The 24663-nt window shown below is 48.2% G+C and overlaps 1 protein-coding gene across 5 annotated transcripts in view; it reads left to right on the top strand.

Annotated features, from left to right (window-relative positions):
* Window positions 1-24663, top strand: part of LOC137640148 (UDP-N-acetylglucosamine transferase subunit ALG13-like) — a 210799-nt gene that overhangs the window by 146467 nt on the left and 39669 nt on the right. For all 5 annotated transcript variants that reach the window (XM_068372647.1, XM_068372645.1, XM_068372646.1 and 2 more), the window contains 2 exons: window positions 8928-9137; window positions 9711-9797. In XM_068372647.1, coding sequence (XP_068228748.1) covers window positions 8928-9137; window positions 9711-9797 — 297 coding nt within the window. The remainder of the gene's footprint in view (window positions 1-8927; window positions 9138-9710; window positions 9798-24663) is intronic.

Below are 24663 nucleotides of genomic sequence, written 5' to 3'. Positions count from 1 at the left end.
GGCTTTGGATGGCATCATTTGGTGTGCAACGATCATATTCTCTCTTTTTTTTCGAGTATGATTTACCAACTGCACTGGATCTAAACTATCAATGGTCACGGAGCTCTTTCTGCACTTCAGTCTTTTTACCAAGTCACTGTTATCATTATTATTATTATTATTATTATTATAATTATTATAATTATTTTTATTTTTTATCATTATTTCCTAAGCTACAATCCTAATTGGGAAAGCTGGATGCTATAAGCCCAAGGGCTCCAACAGGGAAAATAGCCCAGTGAGGAAAGGGAATAAGGAAAAACTAGAAGAGAATTTTAAGAACAATAATATTAAAATAAATTTGTTCCGTAACCGAAATACAAACCACGCTATTTACAAAGGGTTATTACTTTTAGCGTAGCTGAAATGGCGAGCCATTAGAATTTAACGAGGGTGTATTACCCCCGCGCTAGTTAGCGGGGGGGTAGGGGAGTGGTAGCTAGCTACCCCTCCTCCCCCTCACACACAGGTGAATACTCACTTTCACTTTTGGCTCGGACTGTGACAGACGTCTCTGTCTTGGTCCTCGCTTGGCAGCCATTGTCTGTTTTGTCTTTACTTAATCGCTTACTTTTCTTTTACTCAATATATATGTAAACATGTTTTCATGTTTGTATATATATTTGAGTATAGAAATAAGTAAGTTTCCTTTTCAGATGTGTGTGTGTAGTGTACGATATCTACGTGGAGGCCTCGGCAGTTAGGCCACCACGGCCTAATTTTATGGGTTGCGATCGAGTTTGACTTCGGTCTTTCTCTCTCTCTCTCTCTTGAGGTCGTTCACCCTTTTACTATGTTTTACTACGCCCTTGTAGCTTCCTTCCCGTGTGGGTGGGGTTGCTACGCCGTACATTTTGTCTCAATTAGTTTATGAATCTAATTGTAGTTGTTAATTTTTCAGCTTGTAGAACGATTCCTTTCGGGGTTTTCGTTTTTTTCTTTAGTGTTCATTCATTTTTAAATTACATAATTACATAGTTACATAATTATAATTGTTATAATTCTGTTTTGGTTACAGCTCTCCTTCCGCGAGTGTAAGTGGTTGTGAGGGCACGTGCCTGTTGTGTAATTCTTGTTCCTTTTCCTCGGGATTCCTCTTCGGAGCCTTCCCGGGGGAATGAATGTGTACTAATATTATTTGTTTTTTTTTTTTTTTTTTTTTTTACAGTTACCGATCTAGTTCGTTTCTGTAATATAGCAACGGTGTGAGCTGTCTGGTTGAGTCCTGGGGATTCGGCTGTTGCTGCCTCCCCCCTTGTATTGTCGTCAGGGGCGTGTCTCCTTCTACTGGTAGTACTCCCGTGTCGACGGACAGCTCTCCAGTTCATTTTAGAACAGTCAGGAGGCTTGCCTCCTTGGGCGGATAACTTTCCTTCCGAGGGAAGTTTTTTCCTGTCCAGGCTTGAGCTTTTCCTCTTTTGGGGGGTTCTTCTCTTGCCTTTTTTTCGTGCGACTATGCTCTTGGTGCTGAGCGGTCGCACCTGCAGTTTCGCTCAAGGGGCTGGGCAACTGCAGGAGCTCCTCTTCGGAGGATTGCCCCTTTTAGGTCACTGGCTGACCAGTCTCTTCCACGAAGTGTTTCTCTTTCGTTCGCGAGAGAGTACACTCATAGAGACTCCTCTTCGGAGGTTTCTTCTGTTGCTGTTGGCCTCCCTCGCCGTAAGGCCCTCCGTCCGCCTCGTCGTAAGGGCCTCTCATCTCCCTATAAGGGTGCTTGAGGCGCCTTTTTTGAATCTCCGTTTGCAGCCTACAACTTCTTTTTCTCGATCTTCCGTCTTGGTGCAGATGGACAGCAGTCTAATCTCGTCTTCCGACGGGCAACGGTCTTCCCGACGGACAACGGTCTTCCCGACGGACAGCGGTATTCCGACGGACATCAGTCTCCCGGCGGACAACGATCCCTTCGGGGCAAAGGGTTGCCCCCACGGGGGTTCTTCCCTTGCGTGTCAGGGTTTCCCTGCGCGCCCTTCTGTTCGTCAGCGCTCTCCTGTTCGTCAGCGCTTTCAAGATGATCTTCCCTGCGGTTCCTGTTACGTGCCCTGTGCGCCCACGTTCGCCCTCGCGATCTAGAACTTCGGTTCAGGTCGGGGTTAAGGACTCTTCTTCTTTGCGCAGGCTTCCACGCGTAGCCTTCTGCTCGTCAGCGATCATCAGCTCGTCAGCGATCATCAGCTCGTCAGCGATCATCTGCTCGCCAGCGATCGTCAGCTCGTCAGCGATCATCAGCTCGCCAGCGATCTCCGGATCGCCCACGTGTGTTACAGCTGGCACGCCAACGTTCTCCAACACTTCTGAAGGAACATGGTTCGCCAGCTACTAGCTCAACTGCGGATGCTGATCGCCATCGCGCGACCCTCAACTGCAGATGCTGATCGCCATCGCGCGACCCTCAACTGCGGATGCTGATCGCCATCGCGCGACCCTCAACTGCGGATGCTGATCGCCATCGCGCGACCCTCAACTGCGGATGCTGATCGCCATCGCGCGACCCTCAACTGCGGATGCTGATCGCCATCGCGCGACCCTCAACTGCGGATGCTGACCGCCATCGCGCGACCCTCATTTACCTGCGCATGCTGCTCGCCATCGCACAACCCTGAACGATTGCCCGCTTACGCATGCTGCTCCTCATCGCACCACCCTGAACGATCGCCCTCCTGCAGATGCTGATCACCATCGCACCCTTTCACGCGATCATTCACCTGCGCATGCTGCTCGCCATCGCACAACCCTGAACGATTGCCCGCTTACGCATGCTGCTCCTCATCGCACAACCCTGAACGATCGCCCTCTTGCGGATGCTGATCACCATCGCACCCTTTCACGCGATCATTCACCTGCGCATGCTGCTCGCCATCGCACAACCCTGAACGATTGCCCGCTTACGCATGCTGCTCCTCATCGCACCACCCTGAACGATCGCCCTCCTGCAGATGCTGATCACCATCGCACCCTTTTACGCGATCATTCACCTGCGCATGCTGCTCGCCATCGCACAACCCTGCACGATTGCCCGCTTACGCATGCTGCTCCTCATCGCACAACCCTGAACGCTCGCCCTCTTGCGGATGCTGATCACCATCGCACCCTATCACGCGATCATTCACCTACACATGCTGCTCGCCATCGCTTACCGCCAGCGATCTTCTTCACCTACGCGGCAGCACGATCCCTCGCCGTCACGCCCATTCGCCTGCGCGCCCGCGCGATCGCTCGCCTGCGCGCCCGCGCGATCGCTCGCCTGCGCGCCCGCGCGATCGCTCGCCTGCGCGCCCGCGCGATCGCTCGCCTGCGCGATCGCTCGCCCGCGCGATCGCTCGCCTGCGCGCCCTCGCGACCGCTCGCCTGCGCGCCCGCGCGACCACTCGCCTGTGCGCCCGCGCGACCATTCGCCTTTGCGCGACCGTTCGCCCTCGCGCGACCATAGTTCGCGGCGAATTCCACAGCCGGTGGTAGCAGCAGGGACGCGTGCTCCTAGGCGGCACTCGGGATCACCTCCATCCAAGCACAGGTTGGTAGTGCAGGACGAAGACAGGTCAGTACAGCATTCTTCCCACCTTCTTTTCAGGCAGGAACCGTCGTGTCCTCTCCAAAGGATCGCCCGATCCCTTTCACCTTAGCGAGGATTTCGGACTCTGTGTCCTTGGAGCAGCAGACATGGTTTGATCCGCTGGCACGGGCGTTAATGAGGGTTATGAAACCAGCACTCACCGGCCAGGGTAACAAACCAGCGGCTGTCTCTCCTACGCTGAAGAGAAAGAGAGGAGTGGACTTCGTGGTGACTTCCCCCAGGGCGAAGTTGGTTCCCAAGAGGTCGGTCTCGAGGGTCCCCTCTCCTGCACGAGTACTCTCTCCTTCTCCCGCCCTGGAAGGATTTTTGGCGGGGGGGGGCTTTCCGTTGAAGATTTCTCCATCGGACAAGGGGTGACTGCTTACCTCTTCCTCTGGGAGCTTACCAGGTTCTTTCCCTCCTCGGTTACGGCCCGAGGTTTGGTTCAAGGAAGCTACAGGAAGATCAAGGGTACTTTCCTCCTCTCGAGCTCAGGCACCTTGGCCTTTCGTCGTTAAGTATCTACTTGCGGACAAGCTCGATGTTGTACCATCTGGACGCACTGACTGAAGGCTTCCTTCGGGTGTCTCATCTGTGGAGGTCAACGACCTCAGACACCCTTCCATCCTTGAGAAGAGTTTTGTCTTTGCCCAAGGACAGAGACTTAAACATCTGCTGTGCGGAGTAAATCGACTTCCGGTTTCACTCCTCCAAGGCGCTTTCTTCCAGACTCTGCAGGGCTCCAGCTCCCTTTTCTTTCAACCACGTCGGCCTAAGTTATCGGCTACGACAACTGGGACAAGGTGTCCAATTGCAGTTTCCTCCTGTCAGGAACAGATGGCACGGGAGACTCCCCCGGGGGGGGGCATAGTCCTAAAAGGAGTTCACGAACTCTAGGATTGCAGGTTTTTTCGCTGGGAGGATGCTTAAGGTTACTCATCCGAATGACAGCTTCCCGATGCCCATTCCCGCACAATCTCTGTGAGTAGCCAAGGATATCGCGCCTGCCGTCTCTGTCAGCGAATTCAGTGTCTCTGAACCTCTATGCCATAGCATCAGCAGAGTTGCCCGGTTGGGCAGAATGATCCATACCTTAGGCGAAGGTCTTCCTTAGGATCATCGACGGCTTCACCCCCGGCCCCCTCAGTCGATCCTTTCTTGTAAGGAAGGATCTGAGAGGGGATGTCCATAGTCGACCTCTCAGCCCTGATCAAGTTTGTCGAACAAACTTCGGCCAGCGTAGACCAGCAGAATCGATCAGACTGGTAACGAGGCGACAGGACTCCTTTAACCCTGGATCGGAAGGACGGGTACTTTCAGTTTCCATTCCATCCATCTTCCAGGGTGCTCGTCGAATTCAGCCTAAAACTGCAAGTATTCCTGCTTATGATGCAGTGTGGCTATCCCGCCGTGGCATAGCAGGTTTGTTTCCCCAGAGAACTCTCCCTGCCTTCCTCTTGGCCGCTCAGGTGCAGACTTCCGCCTCCTCTGCTGTTTGGAGGGCTGGTCAACTCCGGTAGGCTCGGGTTTCGACCTTCTTCAGCGCCGGGAAAAGCTTCCGAATGCTGACCATGAGTGTGGGCTCATGGTATTTTGCTTGGAGCCTTCTCTTCCTCTGCCTCAACATCTGGAGTATCTGGCCATGATATTGAGTCAACCGCCTTACCACGTTGGAAACCCCGCTTCTCGTCCGTCCAGCGAGGTTAAGCAACGTCGGTACTTGGATGGGTGACCACCTGGGGACGCCAGATTCTGTTTCCACATCCTCCGAGCCTTCCTTTCGGTTGACTGTGGCAAGACTGAGGAGAGTCGCAGTACCTGTTCTCAGTCAAGCAGAGTTTTCAGCCCTACCTTGGAACGTTTCCTAGTTCTTCTTTCCTCATTGACCCGTTTATAGTCCGAACGGTCGCCTCAGGATAAGTTCCATGTGGGGCGATCCAAGTTCCGGTGGCTTCAGGCAATGTTTAACCGGACTCCCTGGCCCTATGGGACCAGCGGAACTATTAAACCTGCAATGGGTGTTGACCTATGGAGCCTCTTGATGGTAGTGGATATTCTCGTCCTTTCCCCACATTCTTGATGCGGTTCTCGGACTCGTCAAAGGAAAGGGGGGGGGGGCATGTTCCGGTCCAGGCCTATGGTCAAGACCTGAAGGATACCTCTCCATCATTCAGGCAGGCTTAAGGGCCTTAGTCTGGCCCCTCTTCAGATCCTACCGCTCCTGCCAAGTCGCCCCGTTGCGTGTCGACTTCATGCTAACCAGCAGGGGACGCATTTTCACACCTTCACATCTTGCAGTAGAGATACCGGGATGATTGAGATTCTCTCAATTCCACCATCGGCTCTCTCATTCCAGGCAGGGGAATGTTTCTCTCAGACTATTCGAGCAGAGCCTCATAGAGAGAGTGTACCTAGGGGTCTTTGACCTTGGGTAACCAGCAAGTGCTAGTCTGGGGGACCTGATCGCGACAGCTTGGAACCTCAAGCTTCCGCTAGTTTTCCCCCCAGTCTCAGACCCCGAGACTCTGGCAAGATGCATTCCGGTGATGGTGGGACAACTTCGACGCCTGCGTCTTCCCTCCTTTTTGTCTGCGGACAATGGGTCTCAACAAAACCAGGTTGTCTGTCAACCTTTCAATGGGAGAGCTCCACTGGGACTATGCGCAGAACGGTTTCTGGACCCTCTGCTTCCCCTGACGGAACTCCCGGGAGAGCTTCTCCCACGGCGCAGACTACTCAAGCAACCACACTGCGACATCTCTCCCGAACCGGGGCGTCGCTTCGGCTTCATGCCTGGAGACACTACGCTTCCTCCTCTAGAAGAGACAACCCGCTACAGTCGCGGTACGGAGGTCGCGTCATCTGCGATAGTCATCCACAGGGGTCTCCCAGGCAAAGTGAAGAGTCTAAGGTGGTTGGTGCCGTGGGAGATATACCTCTTCCCGTGAGGCCTCTTCTCCAGCAATAACGGTCTTATTGCCTTTCGGCGGGAGGAAACTCCTTTCCGCTCTTGGCAATGAAGCCTGTCGCTCAGCCTTTCCCTGACCTTCAGGCTTAAAGGAATAACTTTTTCCTGCCCGCTGGATCTATCCTCGCTCATGCGAAGCTACGATCGTCCCTGCCCTAGTCGGAGGAAGACCTCCAACTTGGAGCATGGCTCGGACTTTTAGTCCTTTAAGAGATCTTCTCAAGACCCTTTTACGACAGGCCTCGGATTGTATTCCGCCTTGGGTCTTCTGCTCACTCTGGCCACGGCCAGTGTGTAAGCAATCTTCTTGGTCTCTTACTACTCCCCTCCTTTCTAAGGAAGAGGGGAAGGCAACATTCAGGCTCGCTCCTGAGTTGTTGGCTAGACTCAGAATCTGAGGGTCCCGACCCTTCGGTCCGATTCATTCAAGATTTTGAGTCTCCATTCTGTGTCTGATGTCCCAAGACCTTCTCTTTCTTGCCAGTACAGGAATCGAGAGGTTAGCGCTGGGAACAGCTGCAGTTTGGCCTCAGTTGCAGCCGATTTGGGAACACAAGGAGGACATGGGGGGAGAGTCACCAGTATACCTCTTCAGCCCGGACTCAAGGACATTCATCTCGACCTGTCTTCAGACCCTCCCCCGTCACGTCGCCCTACAGCACGATGTTGGATACATCGCAACGTCCCTCGCCTTCGAGTAATACTACTCTGTGACGCAGGTGCTACAAGCTGGAGTCTGGAAGCGTCTGATGACCTTCGCAGCCCGCTTCCTGCAGGGCGTGACCCACAGGAGTCTCGATACGTTTTCTATCGCTCTGTGGTGGCTACACAACAGCTGGTCTAACCTCAGGCTCCTTTTTGGACAGGTAGCAGAAGGTTGAGGGCATTGTTATCAGGTTTTAGTCTGCATGAACGAAAGAAGTATGTCTGGCCCTTACTTCTTTCTTCATCATCCCCTCTACGGGGAAGCAGCATCCTGGTCTCTGCATAGCTGACCTCGAACCTCTGCAGGTAAACCATGCTTCCTTGTGTTCCGAGTATTGAGTCAATACTGTCGCGTCCCCCATACCCTGACGAGGTGGTATTGGGAACGTCCTAACCCAGAGTTCCTTCTGGAACTCCAGGTCAACTGCCTAAGACGGGTCACACTTCTTCCTTCACACACAAGCTTACGTAGGCCACATGGTTCCTTGCGGTGCAAGGAACTTGTGAGGTGCAGGGACTCCTTTTCTCGAGTGCGACTCACTCGGATTCTGAGTCCCCGGGTAAAGCCAAAGCCAGTATGGCTGGGGACTTTCCACCCTTCCTAAGGGATAAGTCACCCTTTGTAAATAGCGTGGTTTGTATTTCGGTTACGGAACAAATGACAAATTCGAAGATAATTTGTATTTTTCCTAACCATACAAACCTTAGCTATTTACACATATTTGCCCGCCAGCCCTGTCCCCCAAGACAAGTCCTACCTCTAAGTGAAAGTGAGTATTCACCTGTGTGTGAGGGGGAGGAGGGGTAGCTAGCTACCACTCCCCTACCCCCCCGCTAACTAGCGCGGGGGTAATACACCCTCGTTAAATTCTAATGGCTCGCCATTTCAGCTACGCTAAAAGTAATAACCCTTTGTAAATAGCTAAGGTTTGTATGGTTAGGAAAAATACAAATTATCTTCGAATTTGTCATCTTTCATATATAAACTATATCTTGAAAATAACAAGAAAGAGAAACAAAATAGAATAGTGTGCCCGATTATACACTCAAGCAAGAGATGTCTAACCCAAGACAGTGGAAGACCATGGTACAGAGGCTATGTCACTACCCAAGACAAGAGAACAATGTTTTGATTTTGGGATGTCCTCCTATAAAAGCTGCTTACTATAGCTAAAGAGTCTCTTTTACCCTTGCTAAGAGGAAAGTAGCGACTGAAGTTATAGTGCTGTAGTTAACCTCTAGAGAGAAGAAGAATTGTTTGGTAATTTCAGTGTTGTCGATTGTATGAATAAAGAGGAGAATGCCTAACGAATAGGCCAGACTATTCTGTGTATGCGTCGGCAAAGATGAAATGAGCATTAACCAGAGAAAGGGCTCTAATGTAGCACTGTCTGACAAGTCAAAGGACCTAATAACTCTAGCGGTAGTATCTCAACAGGTGGCTGGTGCCAACCTACTACCTATGTCTCATAGAACACCATGACCAAGATTGATCTTGTGACTACAATATAATACAGGGTAACCAAATCCTGTCCTTTATTTGAATCTTTCTTTGTGGTTAGTTTATTTTGAAGTTCAGGATCACTTGCTCTTTTTACATCTGAATTAATTTTAATTTTAAAGGTAAGTTATTTGTCACATATAAGAAAATTACCTTTTTTGTAGGTTGAAGGGAAAGAATGTGCAGCGTCCTGTGTTAAAAGTGACACATATGAAGTTCAGTCTAATCATATCCCTTCAAATTCAGCGGAGTTGGAATCTACAATTCATCCACAGTGTTTGCAGTATTCCGAAGATGTTTCAACAAAATTGCCTTACTATCAACCGGATCCTAACTTATCTTTTATGCCCACTCCGCCACCATCAGCTTCTCAGGTAAAAGTTAGAGATGTGTCTATTATTGGTTACTTTAGATGTATATTTTTTTCTTTTTTCTTTTTTTTTGCACAGCAACCCTCATTCAGTGTTCTCGTGGATGCAAAGGCACAAGTCTTATTACATCATATTTTTTTTTTGCCTTTTATTCTTGTACAATTATTTACTCTGTCTGAAAATTATTTCTATTCCTACTATGTGTATATACAATCATACATTTATATTTATGTAGATTATGTGTGCAAGTAAACAGGTAAAAAATATTTTTCTCTGTGTGTCATGCAGATTGTTATTTTTCCTTTAAGGTAACATCAGTATCTTAACAGAAGTCTGAAGGAGGTCTATATCAGAACTTTAGTTAAATAATTGTTAGTAGCTTTATGTTTTCAATCAGTAGCACAATATTGGACATTGTCAGTGATGCTGAAAGTATGGCTGCAGTGTTACTGAACAGCAATTGCTACATGTTTTTTTACCTAGAATGTTATTTAATATCATACCTGTAGCCTATATGTGTTATAGCAGATGGTCGTAAGTTTCTTTTTAATGCCTTTTTTTTTTTTCTCTTTGAAGCATCAAATCGTAGGCTCCCCTTCACCTCAGAATGCACCTTTGTATACGATGACTTACCCTTCATATGGCAATCAAAATTTTGTGCAGGTAAGTTGATCTTGTTAATGTTTTCTATATTTTCCTTGGATCAAATATTTCCCGTACCATGAAACTTAGATTGGAGTAAAAGTATAGTCAAAACTCAGAAGGAAAGCAAAAACTGCAGTGATATTTTTCCCTTAATATCCTCATACTGTAGCGGTTTCAGCTTTAAATTTATGGGTATCAGTAGGGCTTCATTTGTTGAAGAATAGAATTAAAGTTAAATATGATGATTATTACAGTCAAAATTCTAAGAAGAAAAGTAAAATAGCACAGGCTTCAGCACCAGAAATTCAAGAACAATATCCGTTGAATATTATAATATAACTTCATGTTTTATGGTGGTAAATAAATTTTCCTTAAGTATGATATTTACTCGGGCCAACCGAAGGCACTTGTTTGCTTGAAGACTTTGCAATCAATCTTTGTTTTATAACTCTAAGTTCAATGACTTTGTTATTCATGATTTTTAAATATTAAACTTAGCTGGTGAATATATAATAGCTGACGTCTCGGACGGCTCAACAGAAAAAACACAAAAACTCGCGAGCGATCGCTATGAAGGTTGCGGGTGTGCCCACCAGCGCCAACTATCGGCCAGATACCGCATATACATGTAAACAGCTCCAGTTCTTCTCTGTCGGTCTTGTCAACAAGTTGATTCCATTACTCGCTGTTGACCTGGATTTTTTCGTCATTCTTGGTGAAGTACTTCTTTTTGGTTTTGAGCTTTCGCAGTGCAGGTGTTTTTATCTTCAATTAAAACTCTTGAACTCTTTTTTGGATAGATTTTATTGTTGATGACTTTGGATTGTTTTTGGATTTTCTTTGACTTTTCAAAATGGCTGACCCTTCTCCAATTCCTAAATTTCGTAAATGTAATGCTAGGGATTGTAACAAACGTCTTCCAAAGGCCTCTCTCGACCCACATACCGTGTGTTCTAATTGCTGGGGTAAAACCTGTCAATTAGGAGATCGGTGTGATGAGTGCGTGGTACTTTCAGAATTCGACTGGCTAGAGTTTGATAAGTATTCTCGTAAGCTAGAGAGAGATAGGGTGAGGAGAAGTTCCTCTAGATCATTAGAATTTTCAATATTAATCTTACCCGATAATCATGTAGCTGTCAACTCCGTTGCCCGACAGAATTCTACGGACGGGATACGCCAGCGATCGCTATACAAGAGGGGGGTGTACTCACCAGCGCCATCTGTGGCCAGGTACTGCAGTACTTCTTGTCAACACCACCTCAATTTTTCCTCTGTCGTGCTTCCGGCAAGACCTACATGGATACGCTTATGATTTTGGAGTCTTTGTTCACGGTTTTGGTGAAGTATTGCTCTGAGATTTCAGCTTTCGCTATACAGGAAGCTTTTCCCTTAGATTAGATAGCTTTTGGATTGATTTTGATTAATGGTATAACGATCTTTGCTTTAATTTGGAAACCCCCCTTGACTGTTCTCTGATTCAAGATGTCCGACCATTCTCAAGCTCCTAGACAAAGACGATGTAGTGTTAGGACTTGTAATAGGCGTCTTCCGAAGGCCGCGGTTGATCCTCACACCGTTTGTTCCGACTGTAGGGGAAAATCCTGTCAGTTGGAAGATCGATGTGAGGAATGTGCCGGGCTTTCGGAATTCGATTTTATCGAATTCCTCAAGTATACGACTAAGTTAGAGAGGGAGAGAGTTAGGAGGAGTTCTTCTCGCTCTTTGGTTTATTCCTCCCCCCATGATCCTCAACCTTTTCCTTCCCCTGTAGTGGCTACCCCCGAACCTATTATTAGTGCTCAGCCTGATATGTCAGATGTTTTACGTGCTATTCAGGCTTTAGGTGATAAGGTGGAGTCGGTAGTGAGTGACCACAAGTTTCTTTTGGCAGATGTCAAGGAACTTAAAGTGAAAAGTGCAGTGGGAAGTGGTAGTGCCAGTGCTGTGCCTAGTGTCAGTGTCAGTGTTGCGCATGAGGATACTTCTGTGCGTGCCAGTCGTCCTCCCAGTCCGGGACCTCTTGCAAGCTCCCAAGCCCAGGGGAGAAGCAATGTCGAAGGGCAAAAGGGTTCGGCAGGCCTTGATCGGCGCACAGTAGTATCCTCAGTGGTTGCGGGCGTATCTTATAGAGATCGTCACTTCCACTCTCAGACGATTGAGCCCTTAATTTACTCGTCTGCAGAAGAAGTTTCCGGGAGGAAACGCTGGACCCAGGTCTCAAGGCCTCTTAAGCGTAAGGTCCAGACCGCACGAGTCCAACAGCCCAGGTGTAGCCACTGGGCTAGTTCGGACTCGCCGCAGTCATCTGATGGCTGCACGCCTCCTAAGAGAGGTAAAGCGATGCCTCAACAGACCTCAACTTCTGTTAAAGCCATGCCTCAACAGACCTCAACTTCTGTTGATCCTAAGTTGGCTATGCTGCAGACTATGCAGTCGCAGCTTGCGGTATTGATGCAGGAGTTTCAGGTAGAGAAGGTTATCACACCTCCTCCTGCGAGCGCTCCTCCACCTCTGCGCAGTCCAGCCTGCCAGACGTATGATGTTGAGGTTCCTCAAGCTACCTCCATGCGTGAGCTGCCGCATTGGGAGTTGCCAGATACCAGCGCTGTGCAGCAACCTCCACTTTCCTTGAGGCAGGAGCCTCTTACCACGCGGCAACCTCCTCAACACTTGAGGCAGGAGCCTTATGCTTTGCAGCAACCTCCTCTACCCTTGAGGCAGGAGCCTCATGCGTTGCAACCATCCTCGAGGCAGCAACCTCTTGCGGTGCGACAACCTCCACCATCCTTGAGGCAGCAACCTCAACTCTTGTGGCAGCCACCTCCACTTTCCTCGAGGCGAGAACCTCAACTCTCGAGGCAAGCACCTCAACTCTTGAGGCAAGAACCTCAACTCGTGAGACAAGAGCCTCTCTCTACGCAGCCACCTCAATCCTTGAGGCAAGCTCAACTCTTGAGGCAGGAACCTCATGCTATGAGGCAGCCACCTCAACGCATGCAGCAACCACATTCTTCACAGCTTGAGCCGCTTCCCATTCAACTTGAACCGCAGACTATGCAGCATGAGCCTCATGCTTTACAGCATTCGCTTATCACCACGCTTGCTCCTCAGACCCCCGCAGAACCTCCTTCATCCCAGCCTCAGGACTTTGTCATTACCAGCCCTCATCCTCTCAGCAGAGTCTTGAGGATGAATCTGCTAGTGCGCATGCACCCGTTCTTCAGGATTCAGCCATTCAGCATACTGCTTTATCGTTACCTCTCGCTTCTCAACACTCAGGTGATGAGGTTTCTGAGGATGAAGCTGCACACCTGGATGATCCTTCATCTGATGTGGAGGAACCCAAGTCATTGCCACCCTCCATTGACTTTCGCAAGGTCCTTACTCTGTTCAGAGAGTTATACCCTGAACACTTTGTTTCTGCTACCCCTCGTTCTCCTCCATCCGAGTTCTCTCTAGGCATGCAACCTATTAAGTCTGCCTACACTAAGCTTGTCTTCGCTAGATCATCAAAGAGAGCTTTGAGAATGTTAGGGGATTGGTTGCAGTCCAAGCAGCAACTGGGAAGGACGTCTTTTGTGTTTCCGCCTCCTAAGCTGGCTTCTAAGGCGGGCGTCTGGTATGCCACGGGAGAGGAACCAGGCTTGGGGGTCCCTGCCTCTGCCCAGGCTGACTTCTCAAGTTTGGTTGACTCTCCACGAAGGTCGGCTATGAGACGCTCTAAGGTCTGCTGGACCTTTTCTGACCTGGACCACTTCTTAAAGTGAGTCTTTCGCGCCTTTGAAATTTTTAATTTCCTCGACTGGTGCCTGGGGGCCTTGAGCAAGAAGACTGCCCCTTCTGACAAAGACTCGGCCATGCTGATCATGTCCTGTATGGACAAAGCAATTCGCGATGGTTCCGGCGAACTTGCCTCTATGTTTGTATCGGGAGTCCTCAAGAAAAGGGAACAACTTTGCTCCTTCCTTTCCACGGGTATCACCTCTTGCCAAAGGTCACAGTTACTTTTTGCTCCTCTTTCTAAGTTCCTGTTTCCTGAGGATCTTATCAAGGAAATGTCTGCGGCTCTTATACAGAAGGATACGCATGACCTCGTGGCCTCTTCAGCACGGAAGGCTAAGGTTGCACCTTCAGTACCAAGAACTTACCGCACCCCAGTGGCTGATACTCCTGCTACCAGATTTATTCCGCCCTTTCGTGGCAGAGCCCCCAGCCGAAGAAGTACCCGCCCAGACGGTCACAGGGGCAGGTCCAAGAAAGGTACCAAGTCTTCGAAAAGCAAACATTGACTCTCCTCCTCTCCAGACAGCTGTAGGAGCCAGACTCAAGACCTTCTGGCAAGCTTGGGAAAGAAGAGGTGCAGACGCCCAGTCTGTCAAGTGGCTAAGGGAGGGTTACAGGATCCCATTCTGCCGCAATCCCCCTCTGACCACTTCTCCCATCAACCTCTCTCCCAACTACAAGGAAAAGGACAAGAGGCTAGCGTTACATCAAGAGGTGTCACTCCTGTTACAGAAGGAGGCAGTGGTGATAGTCCGGGATCATCAATCCCCGGGCTTTTACAACCGTCTCTTCCTGGTGGCCAAGATAACAGGAGGTTGGAGACCGGTGCTGGACGTCAGTGCGCTCAATGCTTATGTCACCAAGCAGACGTTCACTATGGAGACGACGAAGTCGGTCCTAGCAGCGGTCAGGCAGGAGGACTGGATGGTCTCGTTGGATCTGAAAGACGCCTACTTTCACGTCCCCATTCATCCAGACTCCCAACCTTTTCTGAGATTCGTTTTTGGAAAGGTTGTGTACCAATTCCAAGCCCTGTGTTTTGGCCTAAGCACGGCACCTCTGGTGTTTACGCGACTGATGAGGAATATTGCTAAATTCCTCCACTTGGCGGACATCAGAGCCTCCCTTTATTTAGACGACTGGCTTTTAAGAGCCCCCACAAGTCGTCGCTGTCTGGAGAGTCTCAGATGGACTTTGGACTTGACCAAGGAACTGGGTCTTTTGGTCAACTTAGAGAAGTCCCAGCTTATTCCTTCCCAAACCATCGTTTACCTGGGAATGGAGATTCGGAGTCAAGCTTTTCGGGCTTTTCCGTCGGCCCCAAGAATCAACCAAGCCCTAGAGTGCATCCTGAGCATGCTGAAGAGGAACAGATGCTCGGTGAGACAGTGGATGAGTCTAACAGGGACCCTGTCATCGTTAGCCCTGTTCACCGAGTTAGGGAGACTCCACCTCCGCCCCCTTCAATACCATCTAGCAGCTCACTGGGACAAGAATATGACGCTCGAAGCGGTCTCTATTCCTGTTACCAAAGAGATGAAGACTACTCTCATGTGGTGGAAGAGCAACATCCTTCTCAAGGAGGGTCTCTCGTTAGCTGTTCAGACCCCCAATCTTCATCTCTATTCGGACGCATCAGACTCGGGCTGGGGCGCGACCTTGGACGGACAGGAATGCTCGGGAACATGGAACAAGGAACAGGAAACGCTTCACATCAATTGCAAGGAGTTGTTGGCAGTACATCTGGCCTTAATGAACTTCAAGTCCCTCCTGCTAAACAAGGTGGTGGAGGTGAACTCCGACAACACCACAGCCTTGGCGTACATCTCCAAGCAGGGAGGGACTCATTCGAGGAAGCTGTACGAGATAGCAAGGGACCTCCTCATTTGGTCAAGAAGTCGAAACCTCACGCTGGTAACGAGATTCATTCAAGGCAATATGAATGTCTCGGCAGATCGCCTCAGCAGGAAGGGTCAAGTCATCCCCACAGAATGGACCCTTCACAAGAACGTGTGCAACAGGCTTTGGGCCTTGTGGGGTCAGCCAACGATAGATCTGTTCGCTACCTCGATGACCAAGAGGCTCCCATTGTACTGTTCCCCAATCCCAGACCCGGCAGCAGTTCACGTGGATGCTTTTCTGCTGGATTGGTCCCACCTCGATCTATATGCATTCCCGCCGTTCAAGATCATCAACAGAGTTATTCAGAAGTTCGTGTCTCACGAAGGGACACGGCTGACGTTGGTTGCTCCCCTTTGGCCTGCAAGAGAATGGTTCACAGAGGTACTGCAATGGCTGGTCGACGTTCCCAGGACTCTCCCTCTAAGAGTGGACCTTCTACGTCAACCTCACGTAAAGAAGGTACACCCAAGCCTCCACGCTCTTCGTCTGACTGCCTTCAGACTATCGAAAGACTCTCTAGAGCTAGAGGCTTTTCGAAGGAGGCAGCCAGAGCGATTGCCAGAGCAAGGAGGATATCCACTCGCAGAGTCTATCAATCCAAGTGGGAAGTCTTCCGAAGCTGGTGCAGAGCCAATGCAGTTTCCTCTACCAGTACCTCTGTAACCCAAGTTGCTGACTTCCTGTTGCATCTTAGGAATGTTAGATCTCTTTCGGCTCCTACGATCAAAGGGTACAGAAGTATGTTGGCAACAGTTTTCCGCCACAGAGGCTTGGATCTTTCCTCCAACAAAGATCTACAGGACATCCTTAAGTCTTTTGAGACCTCTAAAGAACGTCCCTTGTCCACTCCAGGCTGGAATCTAGACGTAGTCTTAAGGTTCCTTATGTCTCCTAGATTTGAACCTCTCCAGTCAGCCTCTTTCAAAGACCTTACTCTCAAAACTCTTTTCCTCGTCTGCCTTGCAACAGCCAAAAGAGTTAGTGAGGTTCACGCCTTCAGCAGGAACATAGGATTCACATCCGAAACAGCTACATGTTCCTTACAGCTCGGGTTTTTGGCAAAAAATGAACTTCCTTCACGTCCTTGGCCTAGATCGTTCGAAATTCCTAGCCTTTCCAACATGGTGGGTAACGAGCTAGAGAGAGTTCTTTGCCCTGTCAGAGCTCTAAAGTACTATCTTAAAAGGTCAAAACCTATACGAGGACAATCAGAGGCCTTATGGTGTGCCATTAAGAAACCTTCGATGCCTATGTCCAAGAACGCAGTTTCGTATTACATAAGGCTTCTGATTAGAGAAGCTCATTCTCACATGAAGGATGAAGACCTTGCTTTGCTGAAGGTAAGGACACACGAAGTGAGAGCTGTGGCTACTTCGATGGCCTTCAAACAGAACCGTTCTCTGCAGAGTATTATGGATGCAACCTATTGGAGGAGCAAGTCAGTGTTTGCATCATTCTATCTCAAAGATGTCCAGTCTCTTTACGAGAACTGCTACACCCTGGGACCATTCGTAGCAGCGAGTGCAGTAGTAGGTGAGGGCTCAGCCACTACATTCCCTTAATCCCATAACCTTTTTTAACCTTTCTCTTGAATGCTTTTATTGTTGTTTTTGGGTTGTTACGGTAGGCTAAGAAGCCTTCCGCATCCTAGTTGATTTGGCGGGTGGTCAATTCTTTCTTGAGAAGCGCCTAGGTTAGAGGTTGTGTAGAGGTCCTTTAGTATGGGTTGCAGCCCTTTATACTTCAGCACCTTAGAGTTGTTCAGCCTCCTAAGAGGAACGCTGCGCTCAGTAAGGAAGACGAACTTATTAAAGGCAGAGTAATGGTTCAAGTCGACTTCCTTACCAGGTACTTATAATTTCATTGTTATTTTGAATAACTGATAATATGAAATACGGGATACTTAGCTTCTTGATTAACATGTACACTGGTTTTCACCCACCCCCCTGGGTGTGAATCAGCTACATGATTATCGGGTAAGATTAATATTGAAAAATGTTATTTTCATTAGTAAAATAAATTTTTGAATATACTTACCCGATAATCATGATTTAATTGACCCACCCTTCCTCCCCATAGAGAACCAGTGGACCGAGGAAAAATTGAGGTGGTGTTGACAAGAAGTACTGCAGCACCTGGCCACAGATGGCGCTGGTGAGTACACCCCCCTCTTGTATAGCGATCGCTGACGTATCCCGTCCGTAGAATTCTGTCGGGCAACGGAGTTGACAGCTACATGATTATCGGGTAAGTATATTCAAAAATTTATTTTACTAATGAAAATAACATTTTTCCTCCTCCCATGCCCCTGAACCTAATCCTTCCCCAGTAGTAGTTGTGCCTGAACCCGCTACTAGCACTCATGAACCATCAATGCGGGATATGTTGCATGCCATTCAAGCATTGGGCGAGAGAGTTGAATCTTTGGCTACGGACCGTAATCAACTCATGGTGGATGTAAAAGTGTTAAAGTGTCAGAGTGCCACTTTAGAAAATCGTGGGGATAAAGTGATTAGTGCGCAAAGTGTTATCAGTGTTGCGACCGAGGGTTCGTCTGTTCGTGCTTGTCGTTCGCCTAGTCCGAGACCTCTTGCAAGCTCCCATGCACCAGGGAGAAGTAATGTCGTAGGACTTATGGGGACGAGAGGCTTTAACCAACGAACAGACGTTCCCTCTATGGTTTCGGGCGTGTCTCGTCAAGACCGCCCCTACCATAAGACGAGCGAGGCGGTTTTCTCCTCGTCATCCGAAGGCTTCTCGCGTAAGAAACCGTGGAGCAAGGTTTCGAGACCCTTAAAGCGGAAGTCAGTCCCTTCAGGACAGGTCCAGCGTCCTGGTTGTAGCCATTGGGACAGCTCTGACCCTGTGCAGTCATCGGAAGACTGCTCGCCGCCTAAACAGAAGCGTAACACGGGCTCCGAGAGTCTTAGTTTAGGCAATGTTTTGCAGTCACAGACGTTACCATCGTCTCGACCCGCTCCCCACTCCCGTTGATCCTAAATGGGTTGTCCTGCAGGATATGCAGAGTAAGCTTGCCTCTCTTATGGAGGAGTATACTGCTGAGCAGGTTCACGATGATCCTCGCCGTTACGCTGATCGAGATCCTGGCCGTCAGCCGCCCAAACGAGCCTTTGCTCGCCCTGTTGACGTTGACGTTACAAAGTCACGTCAATCACGTGACTTAGAGCCTCACTCGATGCAGTCCCGTGTTGACTTTCAGCCGCTTGTGGACGTTCAGCTCCGCTGCCGCATGCTCGTGTTGACGTTCAGGACGTTCGCCAACCAGCTAAGTTGACTTGTGTTGACGTTGAGCGTCAAGCACCGCAGTCAAGAGTTGTTTTAACTGCTCAATCTAGGCAGTCAAGGCAGTCTCGAGTTGACGTCGAGCGTCCTCCCCGCTCCTGTTGTTGTTGCTAGTCAGTCCGTAAAGCAGTTACATGACGTAGCGTCCTGGACTGCTACTGATGCTCCTTTGCGTGTGGACTCTGCTTGTCAAGCATTGCCACCAAGGCAGGTATCTCCCTTGCTTGAGACTCATCAGTTGTCGGACGAGGTCCTTCAGATGAGGACGTTGCTGATCTTCCTCCTAATGATAATCCTTTGGACGTTTCATCTGATGTAGAAGAACCTAAGGCTGTACAACCTTCGATGGATTTTAAGAAGATCATGATGATTTTCAAGGATCTTTTCCCAGATCATTTTGTTACTGTTGCTCCTCGTTCGCCTCCGTCTGAGTTTGCGCTAGGCTTAGCTGCTACTAAGCCTGCCTTTACTAAGCTAGTGCTTTCTCGCTCTTCTAAGAGGGCTTTACGTCTTCTAGGCGACTGGTTGGTTACCAGGAGGAGCTTGGGGAAGACGGCCTTTGCCTTCCCACCTTCTAAGCTTGCTTCTAGATCGAGCGTCTGGTATGACACGGGAGAAGTTCTCGGCTTGGGAGTCCCTGCCTCTGCCCAGGGTGACTTCTCAAGCCTCGTAGACTCTCCCCGTCGCCTGGCCATGAGACGTTCGAAAATTTGTTGGTCCTCCTCGGACCTTGACCATCTCCTTAAAGGCGTATACAGGGCCTTTGAAGTTTTTAACTTTCTAGATTGGTCTTTAGGAGCATTAAGTAGGAAGATCTCGTCTGCTGACCAAGATGTATCCTTACTTATTATGTCCTGTATGGACAAAGCCATCCGCGATGGCTCCAATGAGCTCGCCTCCACCTTTACGTCGGGAGTCTTGAAGAAGAGAGAAACCCTTTGCTCTTTCCTTTCAGCAGGAGTTACTCCCTGTCAAAGATCGGAACTGCTCTTTGCTCCCTTATCGGCTGCCTTGTTTCCACAACAGCTGATTAAGGACATTGCTGCTTCTCTTGTGCAGAAGGACACACATGACCTGATGGCTTCTTCTGCTCGCAAGGGAGCTCCTTCTTCATCCTTTGTGGTGAGACCCAGAATCGAGACTCCTGCGTCTAGGTTTATCCCGCCCTTTCGTGGCAGAGCTCCCAGCAGGGGAGGCTCTCGTGCCAAGGGAAAGAGAGGTAAGAAGAGAGGAGCCAAGTCCTCCCGTGGCAGAGTCTGACTGCCCACGTCCTCAGACAGCGGTAGGGGCCAGACTGAAACAACTTCTGGCAGGCCTGGGAGAAGAGGGGTGCAGACCAAGAGTCTGTTCTGTTGCTCAAGGAGGGGTACAAAATACCTTTTTGTACGCAGACCTCCTCTAGTAACAGTTCCCATAGACCTCTCTCCCAGGTATCGAGAGGAGTCAAAGAGACAAGCTCTACATCACGAAGTGTCTCTGTTGCTAGAGAAGGGAGCGGTGGTGAAAGTCTCGGACCTTCAATCACCGGGGTTTTACAACCGTCTCTTCCTAGTCCCAAAGCATACAGGAGGTTGGAGGCCAGTGCTAGACGTCAGTGCGCTCAACGTTTTTGTTACGAAACAAAATTTACGATGGAGACCACGAAGTCCGTCTTACCAGCGGTCAGAGAGGGAGACTGGATGGTCTCTCTCGACCTGCGAGATGCGTACTTCCACATTACACCCGGATTCCCAACCGTTTCTGAGGTTTGTTTACAGGAATGTGGTGTACCAGTTTCGAGCACTGTGCTTCGGCCTCAGTCCTGCTCCTCTCGTGTTTACGAGGCTCATGAGGAATGTGGCAAAATTCCTTCTTCTATCGGGAATTCGAGCCTCCCTGTACTTGGACGACTGGCTTCTCAGAGCATCGTCCAGTCATCGCTGTCTGCAGGATCTACATTGGACGTTGGGTCTGGCGAAGGATTTGGAACTTTTGGTCAACTTAGAAAAGTCCCAACTGATTCCATCCCAGACGATTCTATATTTGGGGATGGAGATTTGCAGTCTAGTTTTTCGGGCTTTCCGTCTGCCACCCCGAATAGAACAAGCCCTGCTCAAAGTCCGACTCATGCTGAAAAGAGAACGTTGTTCAGTAAGGATTTGGATGAGTCTCGTAGGGACTCTGTCATCCCTGGAGCAGTTTGTCTCGCTAGGGAGACTTCACCTTCGCCCTCTCCAGTTCCATTTAGACTCTCACTGGAACAAGAGCAAGACTTTAGAGGCTGTATCAATCCCGGTCTCCGAACCAGTAAAAGCATGCCTGAACTGGTGGGACAGCAACATCAGTCTGAGAGAGGGTCTGTCCTAGCAGTCAAGAACCCAAAACCACGTGTTGTTCTCAGACGCGTCGGATTTGGGTTGGGGTGCGACTCTGGACGGTCGGGAATGCTCGGGTCTTTGGACCTCAGTTCAGAAGAGCATGCACATCAACGGCAAGGAGCTATTAGCAGTCCACTTGGCCTGATGAATTTCGAGAGCATTCTTCGAAACAAAGTGGTAGAGGTCAATTCAGACAACACCACAGCTTTGGCGTACATCTCCAAGCAAGGAGGCACTCACTCCACACGCTGTACGTGATCGCAAGGGACCTCCTCATATGGTCAAAAATCGAGGCATCTCCCTGTTGACAAGATTCATCCAGGGGGACTTGAACGTCTTGGCAGACTGTCTCAGTCGGAGAGGTCAGGTGATCCCCACGGAATGGACCCTCCACAAGGACGTGTGCAAGAGTCTTTGGGCGACTTGGGGTCAACCCACCATAGACCTCTTTGCCACCTCGTTGACCAAAAGGCTCCCAATCTATTGCTCACCAGTCCCAGATCCAGAGGCGATCCACATAGACGCGTTTCTACTGGACTGGTCTCACCTGGACTTGTATGCATTCCCACCATTCAAGATAGTCAACAAGGTACTGCAGAAGTTCGCCTCTCATGAAGGGACAAGGTTGACGTTGGTTGCTCCCCTCTGGCCCGCGAGAGAGTGGTTCACAGAGGTACTTCAATGGCTGGTAGACTTTCCAAGGAGTCTTCCTCTAAGGGTAGATCTCTTACGACAGCCCCACGTAAAGGATCTTCATCAAAGCCTCCCCGCGCTTCGTCTGACTGCCTTCAGACTATCGAAAGACTCTCAAGAGCTCGAGGCTTTTCGAAGGAGGCAGCCAGAGCGATTGCGAGAGCTAGGAGAGCTTCTACCATCAAAGTATACCAGTCGAAGTGGGAAGTCTTTCGAGACTGGTGCAAGTCAGCATCTGTGTCCTCTTCCAGTACCTCTGTAGCCCAAATCGCAGATTTTCTCTTACATCTGAGAAATGTTCACTCCCTCTCAGCACCCACTATTAAGGGCTACAGGAGCATGTTGGCTTCGGTCTTTCGACATAGAGGCATAGATCTTTCCAATAATAAAGATCTCCAAGATCTCCTTAAGTCCTTCGAGACCTCTAAGGAACGTCGTATGGCAACTCCTGGATGGAACTTAGACGTGGTCCTAAGGTTCCTGATGTCAGACAGGTTTGAACCATTACAATCAGCCTCCCTGAAGGATCTCACCCTCAAGACACTTTTCTTAGTGTGCTTGGCTTCAGCTAAAAGGGTCAGTGAGAATCATGCCTTCAGTAAGAACATCGGTTTTTCCACAGATAAAGCCACATGTTCACTTCAGCTTGGTTTCCTGGCCAAAAATGAACTGCCTTCTCGTCCTTGGCCTAAGTCATTTGATATACCTTGCCTGTCAGAGATCGTAGGCAACGAACTTGAAAGAGTACTGTGTCCAGTTAGAGCTCTTAAGTTCTACTTAGCTCGTACTAAGTCTTTACGAGGTAGATCTGAGGCCTTATGGTGCTCAGTTAAGAAGCCATCATTGCCTATGTCAAAGAATGCTTTGTCATATTTTATCAGATTTTTAATCCGAGAGGCTCATTCTCACTTGAGTGAAAAAGACCGTTGCTTGCTTAAGGGGACCGTCCGCCATGTCCGCCATTTTTTTTCCTAATGATCCAAATTACACATTTCCTATATATGTTTTAGACACATATAATACCTTCATCATATAAAAATTTCAAGTCATTTGATCAAAAACTTGGAATTATGAGCAAAAATCATGATTTAAAAAAAATATTTAGGTACATTTTTCCCCACTACTATAATACCAATTGTGTTGAAACTTATACCACAAAAACTACTCTAACAACCGATCAATTCAGTCAGACAGAATTTTGATTTTCCTTTCTGTTTTTTTTTAATGAATTTTTATTTTTTTTTCCTCGTCTAGATGGAAAATAATCGTGAAAAAAAATGTAAAACGAAAATCAAAATTTTGTCTGACAGAATTGTGGAATTTTTATTCTTCTTTTCAACGATATCTTTTTCTCTAATATCGAACAACAAATAAGTGAGAAAAATGTACCTAAGTGGGAATTAGTATGTTTTTGAGTTATGAGCTCCCAAAGATTTGCAGCAAGCTTTCGCTTCTTTTCTAAAAGAAATCAAGATAATATTATTATGATAACTTTTATTGTTCATTCCTACATAAATGCACCCTAAAGGAGGTATTTGAACCCTCAGTTTACTATTCCTATGTTATGAGTTGCCAGCGATCTCTAATTGTTGCCAGTGTTTTAGTTAGCAGGTTTCAGCATTGTACTCTTATCCATGTTTCCCTCTTTCTTGGTTCTTTTTTCTTGTTCTCCACTTACTTTTTGTTCTTTCTATCACCTTATGTAACATTGGCATTGCTATGAAATTCCAGAGGACGTTGTGAAAGCACAATCAACATACGAACTTCAAGTAAATAAACACATGCATTATAATTTCTATATGTCTTTGGAAACTTTGTGATTTTTTCGTAGCAGGTAGTTTTCATTCACCTACCCTCTACCATTGCCTTTCATTTCTGCCAGAGGTACGAGATTTCGAAACATGAGAGAGAGAGAGAGAGAGAGGAGAGAGAGAGAGAGAGAGAGAGAGAGAGAGAGAGAGAGAGAGAGAGAGAGAGAGAGAGACACTACGCATCTGTCAAACTCAGTCAGGCAGACGACGCCATAAGGATGACGTCATCATTTAAAGACCGCTATTTTCATTGTTTGGAAAAATGATTGACTATTTGTTCTTTCTACAACCTTAGGTAACATTGGCCTTGCTATAATGTTCCCGAGGGCGTTGTGGAAACACAATGTACATACGAACTTTCAAGTAAACAAACGCATACATTATAACTTCTATACATCTTTGGCTTCTGTTTTCTTGTTCTCCACTTACTTTTTGTTCTTTCTTTCACCTTATGTAACATTGGCATTGCTATAAAATTCCAGAGGACGTTGTGAAAGCACAATCAACATACAAACTTCAAGTAAATAAACACATGCATTATAATTTCTATATGTCTTTGGAAACTTTGTGATGTGTTCGTAGCTGGTAGTTTTCATTCACCTACCCTCTACCAATGCCTTTCATTTCTGCCAGAGGTACGAGATTTCGAAACATGAGAGAGAGAGAGAGAGAGAGAGAGAGAGAGAGAGAGAATTGAACATTGTTATTATAGTATTTGTATAAATGGGAGTTTTAAATAATTCGAGAGAGAGAGAGAGAGAGAGAGAGAGAGAGAATAAAAGTATTTGTATAAATGGCAGTGGTAAATAATTCGAGAGAGAGAGAGAGAGAGAGAGAGAGAGAGAGAGAGAACTGCGCACCTGTCAAACTCAGTCAGGCAGACGACGCCATAAGGATGACGTCATCATTTAAAGACCGCTATTTTCATTGTTTGGAAAAATGATTGACTATTTGTTCTTTCTACAACCTTAGGTAACATTGGCCTTGCTATAATGTTCCCGAGGGCGTTGTGGAAACACAATGTACATACGAACT

This window comes from Palaemon carinicauda, chromosome 4, assembly GCF_036898095.1.
Source record: "Palaemon carinicauda isolate YSFRI2023 chromosome 4, ASM3689809v2, whole genome shotgun sequence".
Taxonomy (NCBI): domain Eukaryota; kingdom Metazoa; phylum Arthropoda; class Malacostraca; order Decapoda; family Palaemonidae; genus Palaemon; species Palaemon carinicauda.
This window is presented reverse-complemented; position numbering and strand designations above follow the sequence as displayed.